Below are 26,288 nucleotides of genomic sequence, written 5' to 3' on the forward strand. Positions count from 1 at the left end.
GTCGTGGCAGATTGGAACTAACCATTTGCGACGGAGCCCTAATACTAACTACATAGTGTAAAACTCTGCAAAGGGAAAACACAGTTTCCTGTTGCAAATACACTTTTTTCCTCCATGGGAAAAATATTTTATTCCTTGGAGAAAGCACCTCACCTACACCCTCAGCAAATCTGAAGGTGTAAGCAGAGTGCATGGATGGGGAGGAGTTTGAGAATTCCCATAAACATATATGTTTGTGGACAATCACAAACTTCCAAGGCAAGCATTGCTTAGAATTCTTATTTCCGATCCTGTAAGTGGGATTTACTACTGCAGGATTCTTTTCACATGTGGTGGAGAAATCTACAGTAGTAAATGGATTTACACGTGCCAGTAATCCCTGCGTGAATATGGTATTTTCCAGTGGCAGCTGCCACAAAACTCCAGTGGAGGAGTTGGGGTGAATAAGGGAGATATAATTTTTTTCAAAACATACCTGTCCTGCCGCCCACACGTCGGTGCTCCTCTACACTTCTGATGGTGTCCCAGCAGTCCCTGGAACACCAGCACAGGCTCTCCACCCAATCCACATGCTGCTCTCATGGCATGAGGATGGCCAGCTAGATTATTCAAATGTATTCACACCACACCTAGCCAAAAAAAACCTAAGCGGGCACACTTTTCATTTAGTGGTTTTTACTTATTTCATGATTTTTCAAAAGGCATTTAAATATATGCAACCATAAAGAATACTCAAATAGCGATATTCACATGTAACCCCATAATACAAATAAACATTTCACAAACAATGTAAATGAAAAACATTTATATAAACACCATATACAAACTATTTGAGTATTCTTTATGGTTGATATATTTAAATGCCTTTTGAAAAATCATTTCTATAATTAAAAACCACTAAATGAAAAGTGTGCCCGCTTAGGATTTTTTTGGCTAGGTGTGGTGTGAATACATTTGAATAATCTAGCTGGCCATCCTTTTGTTGTTAAAAATTAGAGTGGTCTAGGCCAGTTAGTAAGTAGACCCAAGCCTTTTTCGGTCCCACTCATGGCATCAGAGCAGCACCAGGATTGGGCTGAGCGGCCTTATTTGCCACTCAGACAGTGCCTTTGTGCCTGTGGCATTTCTCCAACCCAGCACAGCTGGGTATGAGAAACCTAAGTGCGCATGTCTGTTTGGCCGGCCTAAGATGGCTGGCCAAACTATGATGCAAACTTTACAGTGCACTCTACCCCCCCATCCTCCCTGCCATGAATGGCCCGACCGGCCAAAACTCCTGGTTCACTCATTCAGAGAAAAAAATATTAATACTCTTATATTATTATTTTTTTTTCCGCTGACTGACACAGTGGGGTGATGTTCCTCTGCCATTTTGGAGGACCGCGCTTTGTATTTTCAGCTGTAAACCTCTGTTTATGGCCAAAGATACCTTTGCAGGACATGTTTTTACCGTGGGAGACTTACTCACCTTGTGACTGTTGCCTCAGAATTTGGTATTGTAAATGCAACTCGTGACGCCCTATTCACAAAGATTAAATGGAAAACCTTTAATATAAAGGTTAATGAAGTAGCAGGGCTTACTCAACCATTTGTGTCTTTGATGTCAACCAGAAAGGCTGCTTAAGATGTTATTGTTGGACAGTAGTCAATATTAGTTGAAATCAGAAATCCCTGAAGGCTAATCATCTTACAATATAGGGGTCAAGACTATTCTACATCAGAAGTAACCATTCTACACCTACACAAACATTTCACTGAAACCAGTGGCATTTGCACAAACAAGATCACTATTGAAACCCAAGGCACATTTTAGTGAGATTATCAGCATACTTCAACTTCCTTTGAGCGATTCTATTTCCTGTCATTTTATTAGTCTCTGTCTCATCCCATGCCTTATTTTCGTAGGACAGGAAAGTGATTGCTATGCTTTTTAGCTTAAATAAAATGCCTAACTAGTTCTGGGCAAGTCTATAAAAAACACAGACTTGCAAACTTCGGGGAAGATTTACTAAGGTTTTAATTCATGCAACAAGGTAGCTTGCTGTGCTGTGTGAATAGGAGAGAGCAGAAATGCCCCATACCCACTGAGATATGGCACACTTCTGCTCCCTCCTTGCTTCATGCTGCAAGGGTTCCTGCATTAAGAGCTGTATTGTTTTTGCGCAGGAAGGGAAACCTTCCTGCACAAAAACATTCCTGAAAAGCATTTTCCTCTTTGTAAACGTGCTGCAGAATGCATTCCACCAAAGGGGAAGTATAAAAGTATTTCTCCTTGCTATGCCTAGGTGCATTATTTTTGTGCAATCCATGTTTACAGACTTTTGCAAATCTGGGATTGTGTCAAAATCCCTGGGTGGATGCATGGGAACGCACACACTCCACCCATGAAACGCGTCCCTGCTGCAGGGTAATGCAAAGCAGTGATATGGCTGCCTTGTGTGACTTTGGATTCACTAAACCACACAAAGCCACGCAAGGTGGCCTTGCATGGCTTAGTAAATCCCACTTAAGGAATTGTGTTATATTGCAACCATTAACGTCATACAAGAGCAATGCAAACCGTTAGTAAATCTGCACCTTCCTGTCTAGGTTTCAGTGCTCCACAGAACAATACAATCATCCCTTAAACTCACTGGTCTAACACTATGCTGATCAGGCTGTGCTAACGAGCTGATGTATGCATGCATGTATGCATGTATGAAGTTGTTCAGCGCATACAGTGCTGAACAGAGGGCAGGTACCCAGGGTGGCAATGCTGTTGTTTACAGAGAGGTTGGTAATAAGAGGTTCCTATTGCAAATCCGTACACAAAATGAGCAAAGGACCCACGTCTGGGCATACCCTGCCAACTTAGGGCGAACAAAGCTAAGGAATGATGATGGATTCACCCTAGATCTGTGACTGGGGGTGAGTGTTTGAAAAGTTTGGGCTGGACTGATCCGTGAGGTACAGGGTCAAGACTGATTTGCATACAGCTGGGTCTGAACTGAGGTAGCGTAGTCAGCTAAATAATTCTGATGGATTCAACCTAGATCTGTGACTGGGGGTTAGTGTCTGAAAAGGTTCAGCGCTCTGTCCATCATCTCCTTGTGTTTGAACTGAACAATGGACCCCATCTGGCTTGAGATTATCAACTCCCAGTTAGAAATTTAAAAATGTGGACACAAAGTCCAAGTGAAAAGCAGTATTTGCGGAAAAGCCCCATTAGCCTCAGCTCGAAGATGGTGATACTTCTTGCGAACCCGTTCAGAGCCACCCCTTACCGGTAAGTTAGCCCTATTTTTTCCTTTGCAGAGACTGCTTGAGCAGTAGTGCCATTTAAAGAAGGGAAGGCACCCGGGTTGGATAAAGTCTCTGCAGACCCCTTCAAATCAGACACTTCCATCTGGGTCCCTTACTTTAATGCAGTTAGAAATGGAATTGCAGCTGAGGAAGCTATACCTACCTAATGGAAAGGTGTTGAGATTGTTCTGGTTTTTAAGAAAGGGAATCCCTGCAACCCCTCAAACTACCATCCAATCAGTCTTATAGATACCCTTCAAAAGGTTTACTGTAAATAAGTGTTGGTTTGGCGTGATGAAAATCAAATCTTGTTGAATCGACAGGCAGGTTTTAGGTCCAAAGTAAGTGCAATCGGTCAGGACTTCCTTTTCTTTTTGGCCAAGTAGAAGATTGTAGATATAGGAGGGGGAGAGCTCTTTGTGACCTCCATGCAGTGTTTGATTTGTTCACCAGAAAGAAACTGTGGGAGGTTCTGCGAGGGATGGGATTCCTAAAATGTGCTGCATATAATCAAGCTTCTCCATGAGGGGAATTGTGCCAAGGTTTGGCGTGGCACAAGAGGAGACCTGACCGAGGCTATTCCTGTTGAGCAGGGTGTACCTTAGTGCTGTGTCCTTGAGCCTACCCTGTTTCTTTATACATCAATATTTTTGTCAGATATTTGTTTAACTGTGTCAATGACTCCCCTACCCTGGCAGGACAGAAAATCCCGACCCTTTTCTTTGCTGACAGCATTCTTTTACTGGCTAAAATTAAGAGGGGGTCTTAAAATGTGAACAACAGCTTTAGTCTATTTTGTCCTGAGTATGGCCTCTAAATTAACATCTCTAAAACTAAGAAGATGGCTGACTCTAGGAAAACGGTAAAGGGTGTTGTCACTATAGGAAAGGAAGCCTTGTAAAGGGGATGGGAGTTTGACTATTTAGGAATTCGGATGGCAGATGGTAGATTTGCTAAAAGGGCCTCTTGGTTTCCAATCCTACCCGCTATGAAACTGTATAAGTCACAAGCCAGGAGTGCAGCTCAGTATGGAGCTGAGCTACAGAGTCACTGTAACATGGGCACGTTGAGTGTTGCTGAAAACCATTTCATTAGTGCCCTTACCGGTCCATAAAGGGGCAAGCCACTAGCACCTCTACGACTGGACTTAGGTATCACTACAATTGCTAAATTGGCTGCACTCAGACCACTACTACATCGGGTGTGCATTTGAGCTACAAATGAATTGGACTTTTATCAAGAGGGACTTGCAGAGATCTTAAAATTGCATTCATCTATAAAGATTAAATGTCAGGGTTTTATTAAAAAAGCTTTGCTTGATCTCAGTCTGAAACTTTGAGAAGATCATCCAGGGAGTGAAGGAGGAACTCCTTGGGCATGGAAGAATCAGGAAAAAGAGAGCACATTCTGCTTCCTGTGAAAACCAGGTGTCACTTCTGGCACACACTCCCAAAATGTGCCGGGGAGCACTTGATTCAGGAAAACTCTCATATACTGGGAATCAGTGATAAGAGAACCCAACTCTACCCATCTTCATTAAAAGATGCTACATTTAAACCTCTCTAACCGGTGAGAAAAGGAAGGCAGTGGGAAGGTAGTCAGAATCAACAAAGATTTCTACCTAGCAGGTGGCAATTTAGGGCATGAATTATATTTGGCGGGCGGGTTACTCTATCACAACAGTGATGGATATCGCATCCATGGAAATATAAATTGCATTATATCCTATAGGATTTATATTTCGGCCTACAGGATATCCATCACCGTTATGATGGAGTAACCCATCCGACTAGATCTAAATCAGTCCCTTAGCCATCAGTGAGAAGTAGGAAAAACCCTTAGGTAACTATATAGCATAGGCCTTGTGCAAAGGGAGCATGAGATGGGCCTGCCTCTCACCATTGTTTGAATCAGACTGTCCCAGATTAACCTTTCTTGCAAAAATTGTAGACCATGGGATGACTCACAGACTTTGTATAGTGCAGGCAGCTTTAGATAACTGGGCTGCGTATAACACCAGAATTCTATGCGAGGGGGTAGGGGAAGCAACAATTAAGTGTCTTGAGGATTGAGCGCAGATGTTTGAAATGAATTCCTTCATAATGAAAAGCTAGGAGAGGGATTTTAAGGCTTGAATAATGTTGGCAGAGACATAGCAAATGATGAACAAGTAAGACCTAATATAATTGCATTAATCATTCCTGGAAATCTGAATTGTAAGTATCAAGCTATTTTTGTGAAGGTGTAATACAGGCAGTACTACATGGAACATAGTTCTGCCTGGAGGCCCTTATGACTCTGAACAGGTGTCAGGAAGTGCTGATGATCCCTTAGGGCCAACGAGCAGAACATACATTGTATGCCCTTTAGCTCAGCACGTTCAAGCTTTTTCCATTAGGCGGTGAGTTCCAGATACTTCCAACAGGAAATGGATTGGGTTGGCATCTCATGCTGAGACAGCAGATTATCTAAATATAACTGCCAGGAAACCTCTAATGACAGGCACCTAACTTTTCTGTACTGCTGAGATGTGAGAAGAGATCCCCAGATCCAAAGTCCAAGTGCCACTCAAGGGACCCGCCGTCACTCTTATCCATGGCCATTCCATTTCCTGGATGGCATCTAACCTGGAGCCATGACAATTACTGAAAACCAAAGGTGCTGTGGTCCCTGAATAGAGAACAAAACGTAAGCGGCTTTGGTAATGGACACCACCCACACATTTCATTCACTAGCCAGATAAAAGCAGGCATTTTACGAGGCCGGTTGCATCTTTAGGTCATCTTCTAATAACAGGGGCGGGGCTAAACATGTTATATAGTTGCAAGGTGATGGAAGATCACCTTGGATTGTGGACACACCTCATTCAGAGGAAGGTCTTGAACCAAAGAAGAAAATGGAGAGGTAGTGGCCCTTATCCTTCAGACGAAAAGCATAAATTGTCAGTGTTGCAAAGTATCAACACGAATCAAAATTGGGAATTTCGGTATTCTTGGCTAATGCTGCAGCTCAAACCACCTCCTTACACATGCGGTCTTCCCTTTTCAGGATAGCCAGGAGCATAAGATTGTGCTATATGAAAACCCCAGCTTTACTGGAAAGAAAATTGAGATCATAGACGATGATGTGCCCAGTTTCCATGCCCATGGATACCAAGAGAAAGTGTCGTCCGTACGTGTTCAAAGTGGCACGTAAGTAAGCCATGCCAAAATCCCCACTTGACATACTTAATAGTAGAGTGATGATGTCTTTATTTTATATGGGCATCGGGTGCTGTGAATGTGAAAACATCTAAATATTGTACTTGAAAATAACTGTAATGTTGTTTGATAAGATTTTATATAATTCTTGTGCCAGAGTAGTCAAGCTGCCGACATATATAGATTGTAAATGGTAAATCACATGTCTATAAACGAAACATGGAGGATTGAATATGCAACACAAAATATCAATGCTTCAGAAACACGAACGTCTTTGAAACTACTTAAAATTATCTTTGAACAATTCCAATCCTGTAATATACCTACGGAGCATTAACTATGTATTTTCTTTGATTGGGGGTATGTTTAGTAGAGGGTTTATTTGGCAACTTCACTCCTCCTTAAGAGGAGAACAGCAAATTAAAATTCCCCAAGATATATTTAACATATGCTTCAATAATCTAATAGGAAATCCTAATGTTATGTTATGTTATGTTATTTATTCTTTTGTATAGCGCACGGCTACTCAAAAAGAGTGTCCCGGCGCTTTATTGGATAAGGAAGTCTGCAACACAATAACATAACACCGATAAAAGAAAGAACAGAGTGCCAAAACAAATACATACAAGAAAAACCGGCTACTGGGTAAACAGCCAGGTTTTAAGGCCTTTTCTAAAAGCCAGCAGGCTGGTGGCTCCCCGCAGAGCAAGCGGCAGAGAGTTCCACAACTGTGGCGCCAGCAGTCCAAAAGAGCGGCCTCCAAGGCGCGCTCTCTTCACACGCGGAACAACTGCCAAGAACAGGGATTCCGACCTCAAAGACCTGGTCGGGTGATAAAAGACCAGTCTCTTTTGAAGGTACTTTGCTCCCACCGCATGGAGAGCTTTATAGGCCAGAGTCAGAGCCTTGAAGGCGATCCGTTTCCGGATAGGAAGCCAATGCAAGGTTATCAACAGGCCCGATACACTGGACCGTCTATTTAATCCATAGATTGCTCTCGCAGCGGCGTTCTGCACCACTTGGAGCCGCTGCAGCAAGTACTCTGGAAGGCCCAGGTAAAGAATGTTGGAATAATCCAACCTGGACCCGATCAGAGCCTGCACTGTCAGTTTCCTATGCTCCTCGGACAGCAGGGGAAGGAACCTCCGCAACATCCTAAGGATGCCGAAGCAGGTGCCCGACACCCAGAGGATCTGGGATTTCAATGTTAGCCCATTATCCATCTTGACCCCCAGATTCTTGGCGACCTGGGAAGAACAAGACGGAGGAAACATATTAATCGGCCACCAGGCCTGCCAATCTGGCTCTGTGTCGCACCCAAAGAAGAGTACCTCGGACTTATCGGAATTGCACTTGAGGCTGTTCAGTTGGAACCATTGGAAAACAGCCTCAAGGCAATCCCGGATACTCTTCTCCTCAAAGTCTCCTCCTCTCTTACATGAGAAGAGGAGCTGGGTGTCGTCAGCGTAGGATACGATCTGGGCACCATACGACTCCACCAACGCCGCCAACGGGGTCATGACGATGTTAAATAGGGTCGGGCTCAAGATAGAGCCCTGTGGGACCCCGACTCCCAGAGGCGGCATCACGGCGGAATCAGGCGGAGCCCAGACCGTTTGCCGGCGGCCGGCTAGAAAGGAGGAAAACCAGTCGAACACCGTCCCCCGCAGACCTATCTCAAAGAGTCTTGCGAGAAGGCCATCATGGGGGACGGTGTCGAACGCCGCCGACAAGTCCAACATCACCAGCATGGCTTTGCCCCCAGAGTCCAGAACCCCTTTAATGGTTTCTGCGACCTCCAGGAGCGCAGTCTCTGTGCTTAGATGGGGACGAAAACCCGACTGGGTGGCATGCAAGATCTCGTTGGTCTCAAGAAAATTGGAAAGCACACCCTGCACGTGTTTTTCCACAATCTTCGTGAGAGCCGGCAGCAGAGAGATGGGCCTATAATTAACCGGGGCCTTCGGATCTAGGCCTGGTTTTTTGAGCAAAGGAATCACCATCGCCTGCTTCCAGGCTTGTGGGACCACTCCCTGACTCAGCGAAAGATTCAACAGCGGGTTTGCCAGTGGATTGATCACCTCCGCAACTTTCGCTAAAAATTTAGCAGGGCATGGGTCGAGGGGCGAACCCGATTTGAGATTGCCCATTAGAGCTAAAGAGTCAGGGGCAGAGATCGGTGGAAACACACTCAGCGTCACACCTGACCAAGCCTGCGGGGATACGGTGGTCTCAGGATTAGTCTGGCCCATGGGCATGTGCTATTTTGTTTCACTCTAAGTAAGCTCTAAGACTGCCAGAAGTGATAATGGATAATTATTGCAAGGCAGTAAACCTCGCAGACTACTGCAGGAGATTACACAGTTTAGCAAAATGACATCTGTTCCCAAAATGTGAGTATCCTTTAAAAAATGATAAGGAATTTAAAGGCGGCCGCATGCATGGCAGGAAATTATTTAACAAGCACATTCTTCATCAACTCCGTACTTGTGAGCAATAGTCCTATTGAATTATTCAGACTAATCGATGTTACAAATTTAATTGCAGTACAACCCAGTAATCTCTGGTTCTCAGATGATTTAAGAAGTCTGAGAAAAGAAGGTTTTTAACTGGATAGCAAACGGCTAAGGCCTGTCGGTAGCTCTAATTATGAAGGGCGACATAAACCAATGAATCCGCAAATCACAAACTGTGTGTTTGAATAGTTGACACATATGTACAATTTTTGTGATGGGGAAAAGAAGAAGAATTTAAAAAGGTTATAGGTCTTTTTTAATTTAACTACCACTATACACGAGTACGTTTTGAAATATAGAAATAACAAGTAGAGTTCCTAAATTAGACATCTCAACTTTATTTATGAATGTAATTTATTTTTGGGTGCATATTCCCATTTTACAAGATGAAATGTTCATGCATTGACTAAAAGCCATAACATACTCACTTGTGCAGGCGTACCTTATGCCTTGAGTAACTGGAATATTTTTTAGACCTTTTTTTAATTGGTACACTGTTTTCTTTGTTGAACTAGCGCAGGTCACGTGCTGTCTCTTGAATATTCATTATGGTGTATGTGCATGAGGTGTGGTGCATTGCACCTGCCCTATCAATCACAGCCAGCCGCCGGCGGTAGGGGGAGTACCTGCCGGGGGGTGACATGGGGTGGGGGGTAGTAATGTATGGATTACGGAGTTTGCATTTGGTGATGCAGTTCACGCTACAAAATTCGTTTTATTTATTTATATGTTTACTTACCTGTTAAACTCCGTAATCCATACATTACTACCCCCCACCCTGTCCCTCCCCACGTCACCGCCCGGCAGGTACTCCCACTACCGGCCGCGGCTGATCACAGCAACTGAGCTATGGCAACAACGTATTCATTCTATTTAGTTTGCCACAGCACTCTTATTATTTTGAGTAAACTAGTAAACTCTTTTCAATTAGTCCTCATGGAACTTTCTTTCATTCTTTATTTAGGTACTTTAGGATTTTTACAGTTTATTTTTTATGACGTAGGCACTGACATTATAACTAGCAGGATTATTTCTTTGAAATCAGATCAGAATTTAAGCATACACAACACTGCGTCACTAAATCCTCATTTCCTTTTGACCAATTGGTTTTGACTGCATTCAAGCTGTGATCTGTGCGTTTTAGACCTTGGACTAAATATGTCAAGTGGAAAAAACACAAGAGTCATTCCACTGGTTATACTGAAATTATGACTTAGACCTGCAGATGCTAGCTCTAAGATGCAACTAAAATGAAATGGAATGTTCTTAGCAATGCATTATTTAGCCAAAAGGCTATAGAGCAGCAGCTGTATCTAATAGAACCCATTTGTAACTGGAAAATGGAATTTCGTCTTTGGTCTGAGAAAGCAAGAATGTGCATAGATTAATAAACCTCATGTATCAACTCATTTAAGCCAAAATAAGAATCTCAAACAATGCTGCATGAAGCTACAGCACTACTTTCATGAGCACGTCTGTGATTTGTCAATCTTTCTCTTCTCAGGTGGGTTGGGTATCAGTACCCAGGCTACAGAGGTTACCAGTACCTGTTTGAAAAGGGGGACTACAAAGACAGTTCTGATTTTGGCGCCCAGCACCCCCAGATCCAGTCTGTGAGGCGCATCCGTGATATGCAGTGGCATAAGAGGGGAACCTTCCATCCCACCAACTAAGACACACACCTCCTCCTCGAATTGCCGCTGACGCGAAGGAGAAATGACGATGCTTTCAAGTGACCTGCTGCTGCTTTCTAACTGCATGGGGATCTGCCATGCCACTGTGTGATTGAACCTGCTAAAGCAACTCAATAAAGCTTTGCATTCCAAAAGCAGTATTGTCCTTGTTCTTGCAAGCCACAGTTAACAGATGTTGTAGTAACAGGGTTTGGGGGGTAAACCTCAGCAAAAAAGAAAAATGCACATAACGAAATGGTCAAGAATGGTGTACTAGTTGTTATACTTCCTACCTGATATCAGCGAACGTGATCGTTTAGGTACATTTGTAAGTTTTATGACCCTTGTGTAAGTCACCTCAATTAAATTTAATGTAAATTAATATTTGTATTATCAAAATCATAAAACATAGAGCCACAATCATAAATGCACAAAGCCAAATAAAGCAATCACAATCTAAATATTAGAATAATGTAAAAATGAAAATACTTTTAGAAATATTCGCAATACTAGGTTGCATAAATGGGCCTATTCAAAAAGTATTTTATTCTTGCTAGTTGAAGTTACACATGCACACAGCTTGACATACAGGCTCAAATTCACTTTGGAAATCAACTACAGGTGAATTCGCGCTTATAAAGGATAATATTACTTTATAATGGATAACATTCCCACTGTATGGTGTTACACCTGAGTAAATCTACTCTTTGATCTGGTAATAGTATTTAAGGGCAGGGAATCCTTGAAAAGCTTGGGAGACCCACAAACTAGTGTGCTTATGGGCATTCACAAACTACACCACACACTTCTATCCTGGATTTTGTATTATAAAAGGTAGGAGCACATTTTTTGGGGGGCGTACCTCTGGGAAGAGAAAGCCATCAGAACTGGTAAATCTTTGGGGTTTAAGTGAAGGCAAAAAAAGATTTTGTATGAGAAGAAAAACTAAAAAAATACAGCTGTACTTATTGCATGCTAAGTTGTGCAATGTGTACAGTTACATATACAGATCTGTGATCTAATGTATGTAATTGGGAATTTACTAAATAATTTCACGAGTACTCCTGGAATTTGAAGAATGTATAAATCTGCACCCAGATGAGAGAGTAAAGCAAAGTCTTCAGATTTATGAAATTTGTTTCAAGAATAGAGTCTAACGTATTTGTTTTACAGAATATCATAAGGCAATGGGTCCTAATGAAAAAGGGATTAGTGATATCTAGAAAAGTATCTCAGGTCATATTTAAATTTCTATGACTATGACAAGCCGTACAAGACACTTGTTCCGGATTTCTAATGTAGACATTTAAAACAACCAAGATTCTTCTTGTAATTTCAGGGCCGACTTCCACCATTTTATTGTTGATGTTGTTTGTTGAATATCCTTTTATTTATTTATTAAATGAGCAAATATCAAGAGAATTCACCCAAGTAGAGAAACAATTTGTTTGACCACCAACAATTAATGTAGATTTTCATAGACTATTAATCAATTCAGTAAAAAAAAGAAAATAATTTTTTTAAATATTTTTCAATCCTGTACACACATTACTTTATCATTTAAAAAGTAAATCATGACATTGGATTATCTATTACATTTCGTCAATGCAGTGTAGCAAGACTTTAAATGTGATCAAGACAAGAAGATGCATCCACGTGGAGAAACACACATTTTCTGACCCCCAACAATTCATGAAATATTTTAAACACCATAAATTCAATATTTAAACATTCTCCAATTCTGTAATATTAAGGAATACATCTTAAAATTGGATCATCTATTGCTTTTGGCCATTTTAGTTGTGACAAAGCTTCAACCTTAATCAGGATCAGAGAATTCATCCACTTACATACAAAATCGTATCTGTTTAATCATCAATGATTATTGTAGATTCTTGGACACTCTATATTAGTTCAGTACCGTAAATTAATCATCTAGCTCCTACACTCAAATCATCTATTGTGTAGTGTTCGTACAGATACAGACAAACTTTAAACTTGATCAGACCTCGGACCCGGCCCACCTGTGTCTAACCAGTCTCCTCTTCCACATTTATTCTCGACCCACTTCACCACTGGTGCCCAGATCAGGGCCCCCCATTTCATAGCCCTCTTCCCCTTATAGTTATAGAGGGTTTTCTCCAGATTGTACATGCTTAAAAAATGCAAAAACTGTTGCTGCGTTGTTGGTGGTTCCATATTCAGCCAAACCACTCCTATAAGAAGACATGTTACACCCATAGCAATAAATATAAACATTTGCTTACCCCTAGAAACCCTTGTTCAACGCCAAACAGCATCAGCGAAGGAATGAAGTCAACTTCTACTTTGAGTGCTGCATTTAAGAATGCCCCAAGTCCATCTTTTAATGCCAGTAGCTACCCCATTATCTTTGATTAATACATCAATCTGAGGGGGACTTCCCACAGCGAGGACAGTTATCATTGGGTCTTTCAGCCAACTACACAGCTTATTAGGGTTATAATAGAGATTAAAAATAGTCTTGTCCTGCTGACTTCTCAAGATTGCAGTAACCAGAATTTCCTTATCAACCTCAAGCGATTTCTGCATATGTATCCTCTGGATCCCCAACCTTTCCTCCCATCTACCCACATGAGACTCGAGATCATCCGATGCCTGTTCGCTCAGCACTTTATAAATTCGCCCAGTCCTATTTTCCTGTAACACAAGTTCGAGAAGCAGGATTTTTTCATCAGAAAGTAACCCGCTCCCAAGTTTTAATATAAAGTCCCTAATCTTCAAAAATTTAAAAAAGTTTTCCCTCCAAGACCAAACTTCATCTGAAGTTCACTAAATGAGTGTAAGTGGCCATGGCTAAATAGATTGCCCAGTCTAATCACTCCGGGTTGCTGCAATGAGTTGCAGGCTCCATCATGAAAAACCTAAATAAAATAGGCGACAGTAGGGTATATCTATTACATCTTGTAACCCCTGTTTTGCTCTTAAGCTGCTTCTAGATCTTGAAAGCTCCTCCTACTGTCTTTAACTTAACCTTCTTATAACTATGCTCGATGTTCCTTGCAAAACAACCACTGGCATCCTCTCCTAGAGTCAATTCATAGATAGACGGCAGTTCTGATCATGATAGAATAGATTCCTCCTTATCTTTGATTGTGGAAAAAGGTAGGGCTAAGACCTTTTTCAAGATGTGCCCGGCGCTAACCGCCCTTGTACCATTCAAATTACCAAGCAATGAGGCAGGCGCCGGAGACCAGAAGGCAGGAAACAGAAGTTTTATTCCGACGGAGCAGAACACATCAGATCGGACAACAAGGTATCGTCTCGAGGTGCTCTAACAGCTTCTCGGAGGCCTGGCCTCTTATACACTGGTTTATGGCATGTGACCTTTCTTTATTACAATCAGAACATTGTAAATGACAAGGAAAAAAGACATCCCCGTAATCCTCGTGTCAATCCCACCCCACATGCCTCTACAATAGAGATCCTCAACCTGCTGATAAGAGGAAGGGGTCATCGCGCAGCTGAGTGTTCTGCCGATTCTTTGGATGTATGCGCCTGATCATATCCCGGGGGGTGGGGAGGTCTTGATCAATAGAGGGTCCTTTGAAGAAGAGTGACTTCATACAATAAGGGGCAGTAAAAGATATCTCCCGGCTTAGGCGATGGCCTCGGACCTGTGTGGACAGCTGGACACGGGGGAAGGGGTCATCAAAGGAGTGGTATTCATGCCACGTGGACAAACGAGCGCGGAGGGAAGGTTTACCAACAGAGGGGCATTCATGGGAGGAGAGGAGATGTTGGTCAGGCGCAGGCGTGACTCCCAAGGACAGGGTCATGCAGAAGGGTCATGCTCATGAGAGGGAGGGAGGGGGAGCCAGGGTGCGCGGAGGATGCTTGCTGGGTCAGAGGGGCGCGCTGGCAACCGATCGTGGACAGGGAGACCATGATACCTAAAATGGTTGTCGTGCACGTTGTACATGGGTGACAAGCTGGCGCAGATGATGTTCAGTTCGTAAACTAAAATTCCACAGTCCTCCCTTTTAACATGTCTCGCCAACTTGTCAGTTCGGATTTATCCCCATAATGCCACGTATTTCTACTTCATAGAGGGGACTTATATGCTCAGTTCGGAAGTCCAAAGTCTTTGGGCACATACAGTTAGAAACAAGGCCGCACAAAGATGGCAGACATTGGATACCTAAGCAACACCCACATAATATCACAACAGGTATCAGCACGAAGGAAAACAACTTCCAACCCCAGCCCTTCAAAGTGTCCCAAAACCAACTTCCAAGCGACCGTCCTTCTTGTTCTTGGTGAACCTCTGAGGAAAGTCTGTGGAGGTGCTCAATTGCCTTGTAGACTGAAGGCGAGTTGTCAGGCACGTAGGTGCAGCAGCTAGATCCGATGATGCGGCATGCTCCTCCTCGGTCGGCTAGGACCACGTCTAGGACACGGCGGTTTTGAAGTGTCACAAGGCGGACCGCTTGAAGCTCAGCCGTGTTGTTAGCGAGGATGCCAGCCGTGATGTTGATCGTTGTTTCTACTGCCTGGGTCAGGTGTCGGATAGCACGGCTGTTTGCCATTGGGCCCCACAGAGGAACAAGTCCCTTTGCTGCATCTAGGAACTGTGCTCCAGTGGAGTCGGCTTGTCCAATGTCATCTGCACGCCTCTGCCGGTGATGGTTGGCAGGGGCTACATACGTGGGCGGAAGAACGAAGGCAATGTAACAGACACCCTTCCAACCTTTCGGGAGCCAGGTGTAAGCTTTGGTGCCACACACAAAGTACATGTTTGGAGAAGCAACAAAGGAAGGGGGGTCGGCTGAGCCCAATGTTCTAATGATTCGGCAGGAGCTGCGACCCACCGGCTGTGATCCCTGGCCTTCGAGACACACAAGACCTGTAGCATTGATAACAGACAGAGCCACAGTCAGAGTGGTGGTGGTTTGTTTTTGCAGATGAGAGAAGGTGGATCTAGCTGGATTGTGGAGCACCTGTACTTCGACACGTTCTTTGGCTGGAATGTCTTTAAGGAAGGTGGCGCCCGTGAGCGCAGGACACAGGGCAGCAGAAGTCTTTCCGGTTTTGTTCAGCCAGAAACTAGAGTAGAAGTGCGACACCGTCTGGCTGGAGGTGGCGTTGTCCTTGTGGCTCTCTTGCATGAGGATCAACCAGGCGAGGCAGGAGCCGTGAACTGAGAAAGGAGAAGGGATGAAGGGGATGGAGTGTCCAGCGGCATGCGGGAGCAACCCGCAGATCCAGCAGTTCGTAGCATTTGCGGCAAGGTTGTGTTGGTGCAACAGTTGCACGAAAGAATTGTTCCAGAATTCCCTGCGCCTTTCTCGCAGCTGAGGCGACAGAGAGACTAGGTGATGCTCTTTCAGGGGTGTTGGTTGTGCAGTAGGTAGCAATGCCTCATGAGCCGGTGTGCTTTCCTCCAGAATCCAGAAGGAGGTCATGAGGAGGAGGCAGAAGAGGAAGACAATAAAGAGGGCGATTGTCTTTGATTTGTGCAAATTGTCAGTCTTTGGGTTTCTATAGTGGGTATTTCCTGTTGCTTCCATCATCTTCTTATCTGGCGCTTCCATCATCTTCTCATCTGGCGCTTCCATCACCTTCAAGGGGCTCGGTAGCGGGCAGAACCACAGACTTCGTTTAGCTTCTCTCCCGGCAACCCTTGGTTGTGCTGAGGTCACCGTTCTGAGGTTTAACTTAGTCCGTGGCCTACTTAGCCGAAGCTCCCTCCTTTCGACGCAGGAAATACCCTTCTCTGGATGGCACAGTGGGATCAGAGAATTTTGCAAGTTCGAGTGCCTCAGTATCGGGATAACAGTTCAATGTCGGTCGGTCTTTGTTCAGGAGCTCTTCTTGGGTGTTGACGTTTTCTGTCGTGGCCAGGTTTGCAGAGACCTTCCGGCAGTGATGCGCGTGCAGCCAGTGCCTCTTCCCCTCCACTCGAAGCGCCGTCCGTGTGGTAATCAGCACTTGCCAGGGGCCCGTCCACCGGGGTTCCAGACTCTTGGTCCGCTGGAAATTTCGTATTAGCACGAAATCTCCCGGCTGGATGTCGTGGCCGGGGCCCCTGGAAGCATCGGGGATGGCCTGCTGCACCTGTTGATGAATGACAGACAACGTTTTAGTTAATTTGCACAAATAATCAGATAGTAGGACGTCCGGGACGTCATGAATGGAGGATGGTTTGGGAACAGTCCAGAGGTTCATCGGTCGCCCGAATACAACCTCATAGGGGGTCAAATGGTGTTTGGTGGGAGTGGAGCGCATCGATAACAATGCCAGTGGGAGGGCATCCGGCCATTTAAGTCCAGTGGTGGCCACTATTTTTGACAATTTCAGCTTCAGTGTGGCATTATGGCGTTCCACCAGGCCGGCGGATTGGGGGTGGAAGACCGCATGAAACCTTTGCTTCACCCCCAACCCCTTTAAGATTAATTGGATAACCTCAGCTATGAAGTGGGGGCCATTGTCGCTCCATAAAATTCTACAAAGGCCATAGCGAGGGAAGAATTCTTTCAGTAGTACTTTGGCAGTAGTCATGGCAGTGTTGTCACGGGTTGGATAGGCCTCTACCCATTTGCTGAAGGCACATACGATGACTAGTACATACTTCAAGCTTTGGCATCTCTCTAGTTGGATGTAGTCCATCTGTAGGACCTCAAAGGGGTGATTGGGGATCCCAAACCCTCCCCGGGGTACCACAGTTCCTTTCCCGGGGTTGTGTTGCAGACAGATAAGACACTGTTGGACTAGGCGTCTGGCTGAGTCGGGGATTTTGTCGTTGTGCCAGACCTTGGAAATGAGCTTGATCATGGGTGCAGATCCTATGTGTGCGGGGGAATGAGCCATCGTCAGTATGGGGATCAGGTATGAGTCAGGCAGCAACCATTTGTTTGCATCTTTTGTTCGCCAGCAGCCCTCATCGTCCTTCAAACCCATCCCTGCCCACTTAGTCAGTTCGTGAGGGGTGCTGGCCGACTGGATGTCTCTGATCATTACCCTTGCGTCACTCCATTTCTCTGCTTGTGACCTGGTCACATACATGCGTGTCACCGCCCTATTTTCAGCTGTGGTTCGTGCAGTGATGTCGGCCAATGCATTCCCTTGTCCGACTAAGTCTGTCACCCTCTTGTGTGCCTGACATTTGATCACCGCTAATCGTTTGGGGAGGAGAACTGCTTCACTCAGGGCGGAGACTAGATCTCCGTGGAGGATAGGGGTGCCGTGGGACGTCAGGAATCCCCTCTCCCTCCACAGGAGCCCAAAATGGTGAACCACCCCGAAGGCATACTGGCTGTCTGTATATACGTTCGTAGTGGTCCCCGTGGCTATGATGCATGCTCGTGTGAGGGCTATCAGCTCAGCTGCCTGGGCAGATCGTTGTGTGATGCAGGCTGTCTCAACTACTGTTCGGGCTGTCGTGACTGCATAGGCGGCTGAAGTGGTGCCATCTGGGAGTTTGATGCATGAGCCGTCTACCCATAGCTCTCCATCGGGATCAGTGAAAGCAGTATCTCGGAGGTCAACTCTACTCCTAGTTTGTTCGTCCGTGAGGGTCACACAGTCGTGTATGGGAGGAACGTCGGGGTCATTTTCAGGCAAGGGCAACAATGTGGCAGGATTCAAAGTCGTGCATCTCTTTAGTGTGATGTGGGGTGCAAGTAGCGTCAGTTCGTACCCTGTCAGTCGTGCGCTAGTCAGGTGTTGAGTCTTGGTTTGGTTCAGGAGAGTGTCGACAGCATGGGGTACTAGCACGGTCAGAGAGTTTGAAAGTACGATTCCTTCGCTCTGGCGGATAGAGACGGCAGCGGCAGCTACCGCTCGAAGGCAGGCAGGCAAAGCTCTGGCTACAGGATCAAGAGTGGCGGAGAAGTAGGCACAAGGGCGCTGCTTAGGACCAATCGATTGTGTTAGGACAGACAATGCACACCCCTCCCTTTCGTGGGTGAAGAGGGAGAAGGGTTTGGAGTAATCCGGGGTTCCTAGGACAGGCGCTGAACAGAGAGCATCTCGCAATTCCTTAAAGGATGCTTGACACTCAGGGGTCCAAGGGAGCGGGAAGGAGGCATCTTTGGTTAATAGGGCAAGTAGGGGTTTTACAATGAGGCTGAAGTTAGGTAACCACTGTCTGCAAAAAGAGGTTAGGCCAACCAAAGAGCGGACTTGCTTTTGCGTTTTTGGGACAGGGGTGTCTAGAATGGTTTGGATTCGGTCAGGTGTGAGTTTCCTCCCTTCTTTGGACAGGAGATGGCCTAGGTATGTTACTTGTGGCTGGCAGAACTGTAATTTCTTTTTGAAAACTTTATGGCCATTCTCTGCAAGAAAATGTAGGAGTTGGACAGTGGCTGTGACTGCAAGTGGGGTGGTGTCGGCCGCCAAAAGGATATCATCGACATATTGGATCAACACCACTCCATCTGGTAGCTGGAAGGCATCCAGCTGTCTTTTGAGGGCCTGGCTGTAAATGCTGGGGCTTTCAGTGTACCCCTGGGGAGCTCTACAGAATCGGTACAAGCGGGATTTTAAAGTGAAGCCGAAGAGATAACGGCTGTCTGGATGGATGGGGATAGAGAAAAACGCATTCTTAAGGTCGATAACAGTGAAGGTAGTGGCAGTGGACGGGATGAGGGTCAGAATGGTGGTGATATCAGAGACAACAGGGTATTGGGGTACAACCACTTTGTTAATTTCTCGCAGGTCGATGATGAAGCGGTATGCTTTCTCATCTCCTTCGCCTTGCTTCTTAACAATAGGTAGGATTGGGCTGTTGCAGACGTTGCTAACCACTTCTTCAACCACTCCTGCATCTACCAGGAGACTGAATGATCGCTACCAGTGCCTTCTCGCCCTCTGGGGATATCCGATATTGTGGGAGTTTCGGGAGCATAGCGTCCTGTCTTACAGTTATATGAATAGGGTCAATCATCATTCGTCCCACATCAGAGTCACTTTTGGCCCACAGGTACGGAGGCTGGGTGTCAAGCAAGGACAGGTCAGCGTCAGTTATGGAGCACATGCGTCGTGAGGGGCAGGATCTGGGCATGTCTGGATTGTCGTACAGGATGACTCGGATTCCATCTGGGGAGCACCTAATGGTAGCTCGAAAATGTTTCAGTAAGTCAATGCCCATAATGGCGTCGGGGGAGTTGGAGGAGAGCAGAAATGTCGTGTCAGTGGTGTTGCTTTCTAGGTCAAAGGTGATAGGTACGGACAGGGGGTTAGTGGAGGGCGTCCCATCGAAACCTATCGAGGTAATGTGTGAGCCAGACAAGGGTGCCCTTGGAATCAGTCGTTTCGATAACACACTACGTGTCGCCCCAGTGTCTACCAAAAATGGAGACTCTGTACCCAGGACCTTAGCGGTGACATAAGGACCTTGCTGGTCAACACAGAGCTCGACTGGATCCCTCCCTTGCCCCTGGCAGTCCTATGCAAAATCGGGGGCATTCTCACCATCGGACAGTTGATATTGGTTCGGTCGGGGGCGGTCAAATGTGTTCAATCTCCCTGATCTGTCATTGTTGGTGTCGTTTGTGTGCCCTCGTCCTTGTCCTCTGTTTCTCTGGCCACCTGCCACATCCCTGGGGTCCCTATTTCTATTCATCTCTAGCAGAACCGGACACTCGGATTTCCAGTGGCCGAATCCTTTGCAGAAGGCACATTGGTCATTGCTAATGTCTCTACGTCCAGTGTGTGGTGTTGGGGAGTGATCTTTAGGAGGTAGATTTCTGGGGGCGGTCGATTGGTAGTTCCCCCTTGGGTGTTCCCGTCCTACCGCTATACCTTGTATCTGGGCTATCATTACCCTTTCTTTTAAATCTTTCTTCTTTTTCTCGGACGCCCTATCATTCTCATTCTTTTGGTGTTCGTAATACTGAGCCATCTGAAGGATAGCTGCGGGTTTGGAGGCCCCCCAACTACTCTCACTCGTCTGCAGTTTTTGGGAGACCTCTTGTGTTAGGCCCTTTACATAATTTTGTACAAACAGGTGCTGTCCGGTTGCGGTGGTCATGTCTTGGCCACTGTAGTCGGAGAACACTGTCTCGAATCGGGAGAAGTATTCTGACACATCCTCCTGGGGTTTCTGTCGACAGGCCGTGACTATCGACCAGTCTACCTTTCTTTCTGGGATCAGTGTCTTTAACTTCTGGACTAGTTTATCTGGGAGTTCCAGTATGTCCTTGACTGGTTTCCTTCCTGGTTCTCGCTGTCTATCTAGTTTACCGAGTTGGTCCCAGGTATGCCCAAACAGATCCGTGTGGTCAGCCTTCCGGATTTGCTTCCACAAGTCAGCTGGCTGGCATAACCCGAAGAACAAGTCAATGTCCGCTAAAGTCATTATCGTCGAACCCAAGGCTGTGCCTAATTCGGTATAGAATGCTGTCGGGTTCTTTCTCAAATCGGGCAGAGTTTGCTTAAAGGTTAGGATATCTTGTCGGTTCCATGGTTGGTAAACCCAATTGTACACAACCCTCCCTTTTGCATCCGCATGATTAATATCATCGCTGGTTCCCTGACCACGTGGCGGGATCCAGTAAGGAGCCGCCTCTCTGATGGGCATCATAGTATTGGCTACTTCTACTGAGGTCGCTTCAGGGACTGTAACCTTGGCTTCTGGTTTTTGTTCCGTGAGGTGGCGGAGGACCTCAAGCATCTGCATGAAGAGTTCCGTCGCCTCACATTCAGTCCCATCTCCAACATCAATCTTCCTATACAGCGTTGTTAGTTTAGCGGGGCCCTTACTTTGATACCTATCTTCATATGGGTTCAGGATGTGGTAGCTGAATCGCAAAATGAAATGCCGTCTGTGGCTGTCGGCATGTGAATTATATATGCTCATTGTGTATTCTTCGCTCTCCCTTCGTTCTACTAATGTCTTTGCTATTTTGTCGATCCCATCCCGCTCATCTTTGCTCAACCTATTTGGTCTGGCTGGTGGTTGTTTGCTAGCCTCAGGGTCATCTGACGATGTTGTTAATGTGGCTGGTGCGGAGGCCGTGAGGGCCGGTGCACTAGCACTAAGGTCACTTTCGCTCGCACTCGGGGCTCGCAAGTTTTGTTGGCAGGGGGCATATGGAGGGGGCATGTAGATGATTGGGGGACCTAGTAGTAACTCATCGTTCGCCCGCTGTTTGGAGGGCAATTCAGGGTAGAGCGCAGAGGGGGTCCTAACAGGACATTGACCTGTCGACCCTAATTCTTGGTTTTGTGCGGCTTCCTTTCTTTCTTTTATTTCTTCTTCTAGTTGCTTAGCGGCTAGGCGGGCTGCCTTTCGTAATTCTTTCCCTATTTTTGCTTCTTCTCTTTTCTTTCGTTGTTCCGTTTCTTTGCGCCACATGCCTATACTATCGAGCATAGTGGGCGTGGTCTTGGTTTTCTGGAGCGCTATTTCCAATGTTTTTATTTTGTTTTCATCGAAGGAACCTATCAGTGGCCACTGACTTTCAGGGTTCTTCTTTGTATATTTATGCCATAGCTTAGTATAAGCTATAGCGACTAGTCCATGCTTAGTGAACATGTCCTTATTAGGGGTGCCCTCCAGTGGAGCCGGATGGTTCATCTCTAATAAGCGGTCCGGGCTGTACAGGCTACCAATCAGTGGGGAGAAGATAGGCATGACGGGTTACAACGGGGACAAAGGTCTGCACTACCTATCTTATCACGGCGGGCAAAGACTAGATAGAATATTTCTATTCTCCGTTGTTTGCCGGCGGTGAATACCTCAAACGAACCAATACCGAACAATCAGTGTTCGGTCAATCAAACAATCAGTGGGGAGAATAAGTGGGTACGAAAAGTTTGCGTTACCCACCCTTTCTCTACCTGCAAAGAGAGACCTTGTTCTTCCCTGTTTGCAGACAAAGAATCTCCAGACAATAATCCACGAACGACAGTTCGGGACAACAGTGGGGGAGGAAGATAGGCACGACGGATTACAATGGGGACAAAAGTCTGCGTTACCTATCCTTCACTGCTTGCAAAGAGAGAGCCTGTTATTTTCTCCGTTTGCAGACGGTGAATCTCCAGAGGGTTTCAACAAAGCGTAATACTAGTATTATCCAAACCAAACAATTTTTTCTCAGTTCGTCGTGTCTACACGACCTTACCCGGACCGCATGGACGGTTTCCTGTCTTCTGAATCCAGCGCCCGATCGTCCTCTCTCCTTCGTGATGTTCGTGGCACTCCTGATGGTTCCCAGTCAGGACCGTAGATCACTCGAGAGAGGTCTGTTCGGAACTAGTGAAGGTCGGATGATCGGCTGTCAGACGAGGGTCTATCGGACACGAGCTCTCCCGATCGTTGCAGTCGTTCACTCTGTCGTCGGGACCTCTCCCACTGGATCCACGTGTCGCTGATGGGCCCCACGCTTTGGGACGCCAATTGTGGAAAAAGGTAGGGCTAAGACCTTTTTCAAGATGTGCCCGGCGCTAACCGCCCTTGTACCATTCAAATTACCAAGCAATGAGGCAGGCGCCGGAGACCAGAAGGCAGGAAACAGAAGTTTTATTCCGACGGAGCAGAACACATCAGATCGGACAACAAGGTATCGTCTCGAGGTGCTCTAACAGCTTCTCGGAGGCCTGGCCTCTTATACACTGGTTTATGGCATGTGACCTTTCTTTATTACAATCAGAACATTGTAAACGACAAGGAAAAAAGACATCCCCGTAATCCTCGTGTCAATCCCACCCCACATGCCTCTACAATAGAGATCCTCAACCTGCTGATTAGAGGAAGGGGTCATCGCGCAGCTGAGTGTTCTGCCGATTCTTTGGATGTATGCGCCTGATCATATCCCGGGGGGTGGGGAGGTCTTGATCAATAGAGGGTCCTTTGAAGAAGAGTGACTTCATACAATAAGGGGCAGTAAAAGATATCTCCCGGCTTAGGCGATGGCCTCGGACCTGTGTGGACAGCTGGACACGGGGGAAGGGGTCATCAAAGGAGTGGTATTCATGCCGCGTGGACAAACGAGCGCGGAGGGAAGGTTTACCAACAGAGGGGCATTCATGGGAGGAGAGGAGATGTTGGTCAGGCGCAGGCGTGACTCCCAAGGACAGGGTCATGCAGAAGGGTCATGCTCATGAGAGGGAGGGAGGGGGAGCCAGGGTGCGTGGAGGATGCTTGCTGGGTCAGAGGGGCGCGCTGGCAACCGATCGTGGACAGGGAGACCATGATACCTAAAATGGTTGTCGTGCACGTTGTACATGGGTGACAAGCTGGCGCAGATGATGTTCAGTTCGTAAACTAAAATTCCACATGATGAGAATCCCCCTTACTGCATCAGTGTTGCCCAATAATAATACTTAATAATAATAGTTAAAGTTAGGGACTGCCCACCCCCTCTCCCTCTGTCTCTGGGGATCACCATATTTTTCAGAGCCCACCAAGCTCTTTTATACTGCTATAGGAAATTAGTGCAGAATACATCCAATTGTTTGAGCCACAGCAATTCCAGCTCTAGTGGTACAGCTACAAATAAATATAAGACCTTTGGCAATAGAACAATGTTTGTCACAATAAATTTACCTACTAGTTAGGTGTATACTATTGATTCTTCTTAGATCTTGCAGAGATGTTTCCCAAAACTTGAGTACTGCTTATTTCGGTTATTATCTCTTCATTAGCAGTGATCTTAATTCCTAAATATAAGTCACACTCTCTACTCTTTGGCTGTCTATCATTGCAATATTACTACTACAAACAATCTGGGGTTTCCCTTTATTCAAATAGTAACCTGATGTTAAAACTGGGGGTCTCTAGTTGGCTGAGGTAAATACCTTAGTCCAAATAGGGATCCTTGCTTCTAGTCAGGGTTAGGAGGGACACACTCTTAGATAACCCCTGCTCACGCCCTGGTAGCTTGGCACGAGCAGCCTGGCTTAGCTCCAAGGCAATGTGTAAAGTATTTGCAACCACACTCCCAGTACCAAAGTGATAACACCACAAATGGACACCACACTGGTTCCATAAAAATAGCAGTATCTTTATAAAAAGGAATATTATGAGACCAAACGATAAAAATCCAAAATATGCGTATTCGCAATATTTCGCTTTGCCGGTTATTAGGCCAGCATTCACCTGTAGGTTCTTGCGGTAATAATGAGCAATTCACGATCTCCAAAGCAGTCCTAATGCAATATTATGCAGTTCGTAATGCAGTTTGTAATGTAGTACTAAGACAGTCCTTAATGTAAGAATCAGGAAGTTTGTGATGCAAGAATAGTGTGATAAGTAATGCACAAATCAGGCAGTTCGTAATGCAAGAATAATGCGGTAGGTAATCTGCGCTGTCAACTCGGGCACTGCTAGGTCCCAACAACAGAGACAGCGGTCAGATGCTTAAAAGGGCGACCCAGTACTACTGGGCAGGTACGGGCCGCTCGGGGACTCAGCGCGTCTAACGCGGAGCCGCAGGAGGGAGCTCGGAGCACTTCTGAACTCCTCCTGCATGCCTCCCCAGGACACACACCTTTGCGGCTCCCGACCGGAGTCCAAGCCTTACCTGGGGGGTGCTCTGCCTTGCTCCCTTCCTCCGCTCATCGGATGTCCTGCTGGGCGATCCCGATCACGTTGAAGCTCTGTTGCTAGGCGACACTGTAGCCGGACGGGTTACCGCGCTGCCTTCTCCTTCGTTGGCGATCTTGGGCAGATTCCTTTCGATGAACAATGATCACGATCCCTTTCACCTTGTAGCTTCCCTAGCTTCAAGAAATCCTTTAGCACGTTGCGGCTCGGGCTGGTGGTGGCGATCTTTCCACACTGCCTCAGTTATGATAACGGCTTAGGCTGCAAACAGCTATGCAGCAGCGTGGACGATGTTTCACGATGTGGGGGCAATGCGGTCACGGGGCACCTAGTAAACAGCACCACGGACAACACTGCAGTCTCAGGCATACAAAGAGCACACGCACACAGCGTTGCTGAGACACACTTGGAAAGTTTTATGTTCCTGAGTTTCCACAACAGGGGACCAGCTCTCCTTGGGCCCTTGGAGACAAATTATTTCAGGACACAGCACACAGCAAAGTCCTCTCAAGCAGGGGGACACAGCACATAGAAAAGTCCCGTATCCTCTCCTCAGGTAAATCAACAAACTGCAGGACAGTCCCAGACCACACAGCAAGGGCAGTCCTTCTTTCAGTCTCTTCAGCTGTTCTTCCTTGGCAGGGGTTCCTCTTGAATACGAAGTAGTTTCAATCCTTTTCAGTCTTGATTAGTCCAACGTTCAGGGGTTTCAGCTCTCATAGTTATACCCCTAAAGTCTTTGAAGTCTTAGTGCTCAGGGGGGCACTGACCCCTGTCCAATCCAGTTCTGGGTGTCTCCCTGCCAGTCACACCTTCTTCCTTTGATTAGTGGGGGTCTGGTTCCTCAATCATCAGTAGGAGATGGGGCCATTCTTTTATGGCAGCTGCCGAGGCCTCTTCACCTCCAGGGGCTACTCCAGACAGTCAATCCACAACCAGGCAGAAACACACAGAATTGTTAGAACAAAGAAACCAGCCACTTCTGAAAGGGCGGTTTCTAAACGCACAATGCAAAAACCACCTTCACAAAAAGATGTGTTATTAAATTGTGAGTTCAGGCACACTAAACTTCACCTCTCCATCTTAA

General features: G+C 46.0%; 1 protein-coding gene across 2 annotated transcripts in view; it reads left to right on the forward strand.

Moving 5' to 3' along the window:
- The window catches only part of CRYBB2 (crystallin beta B2), a 65,494-nt gene extending 54,687 nt beyond the window's left edge, over nucleotides 1–10,807 (forward strand). For both annotated transcript variants that reach the window (XM_086944728.1, XM_086944727.1), the window contains exons 5-6: nucleotides 6,331–6,473; nucleotides 10,503–10,807. In XM_086944728.1, the coding sequence (XP_086800854.1) occupies nucleotides 6,331–6,473; nucleotides 10,503–10,671 (312 nt within the window). In that variant the 3' untranslated portion in view covers nucleotides 10,672–10,807. The remainder of the gene's footprint in view (nucleotides 1–6,330; nucleotides 6,474–10,502) is intronic.
- Nucleotides 10,808–26,288: the final 15,481 nt, after the last annotated feature.

This window comes from Lissotriton vulgaris, chromosome 11 (genome assembly GCF_964263255.1).
Source record: "Lissotriton vulgaris chromosome 11, aLisVul1.2, whole genome shotgun sequence".
Taxonomy (NCBI): domain Eukaryota; kingdom Metazoa; phylum Chordata; class Amphibia; order Caudata; family Salamandridae; genus Lissotriton; species Lissotriton vulgaris.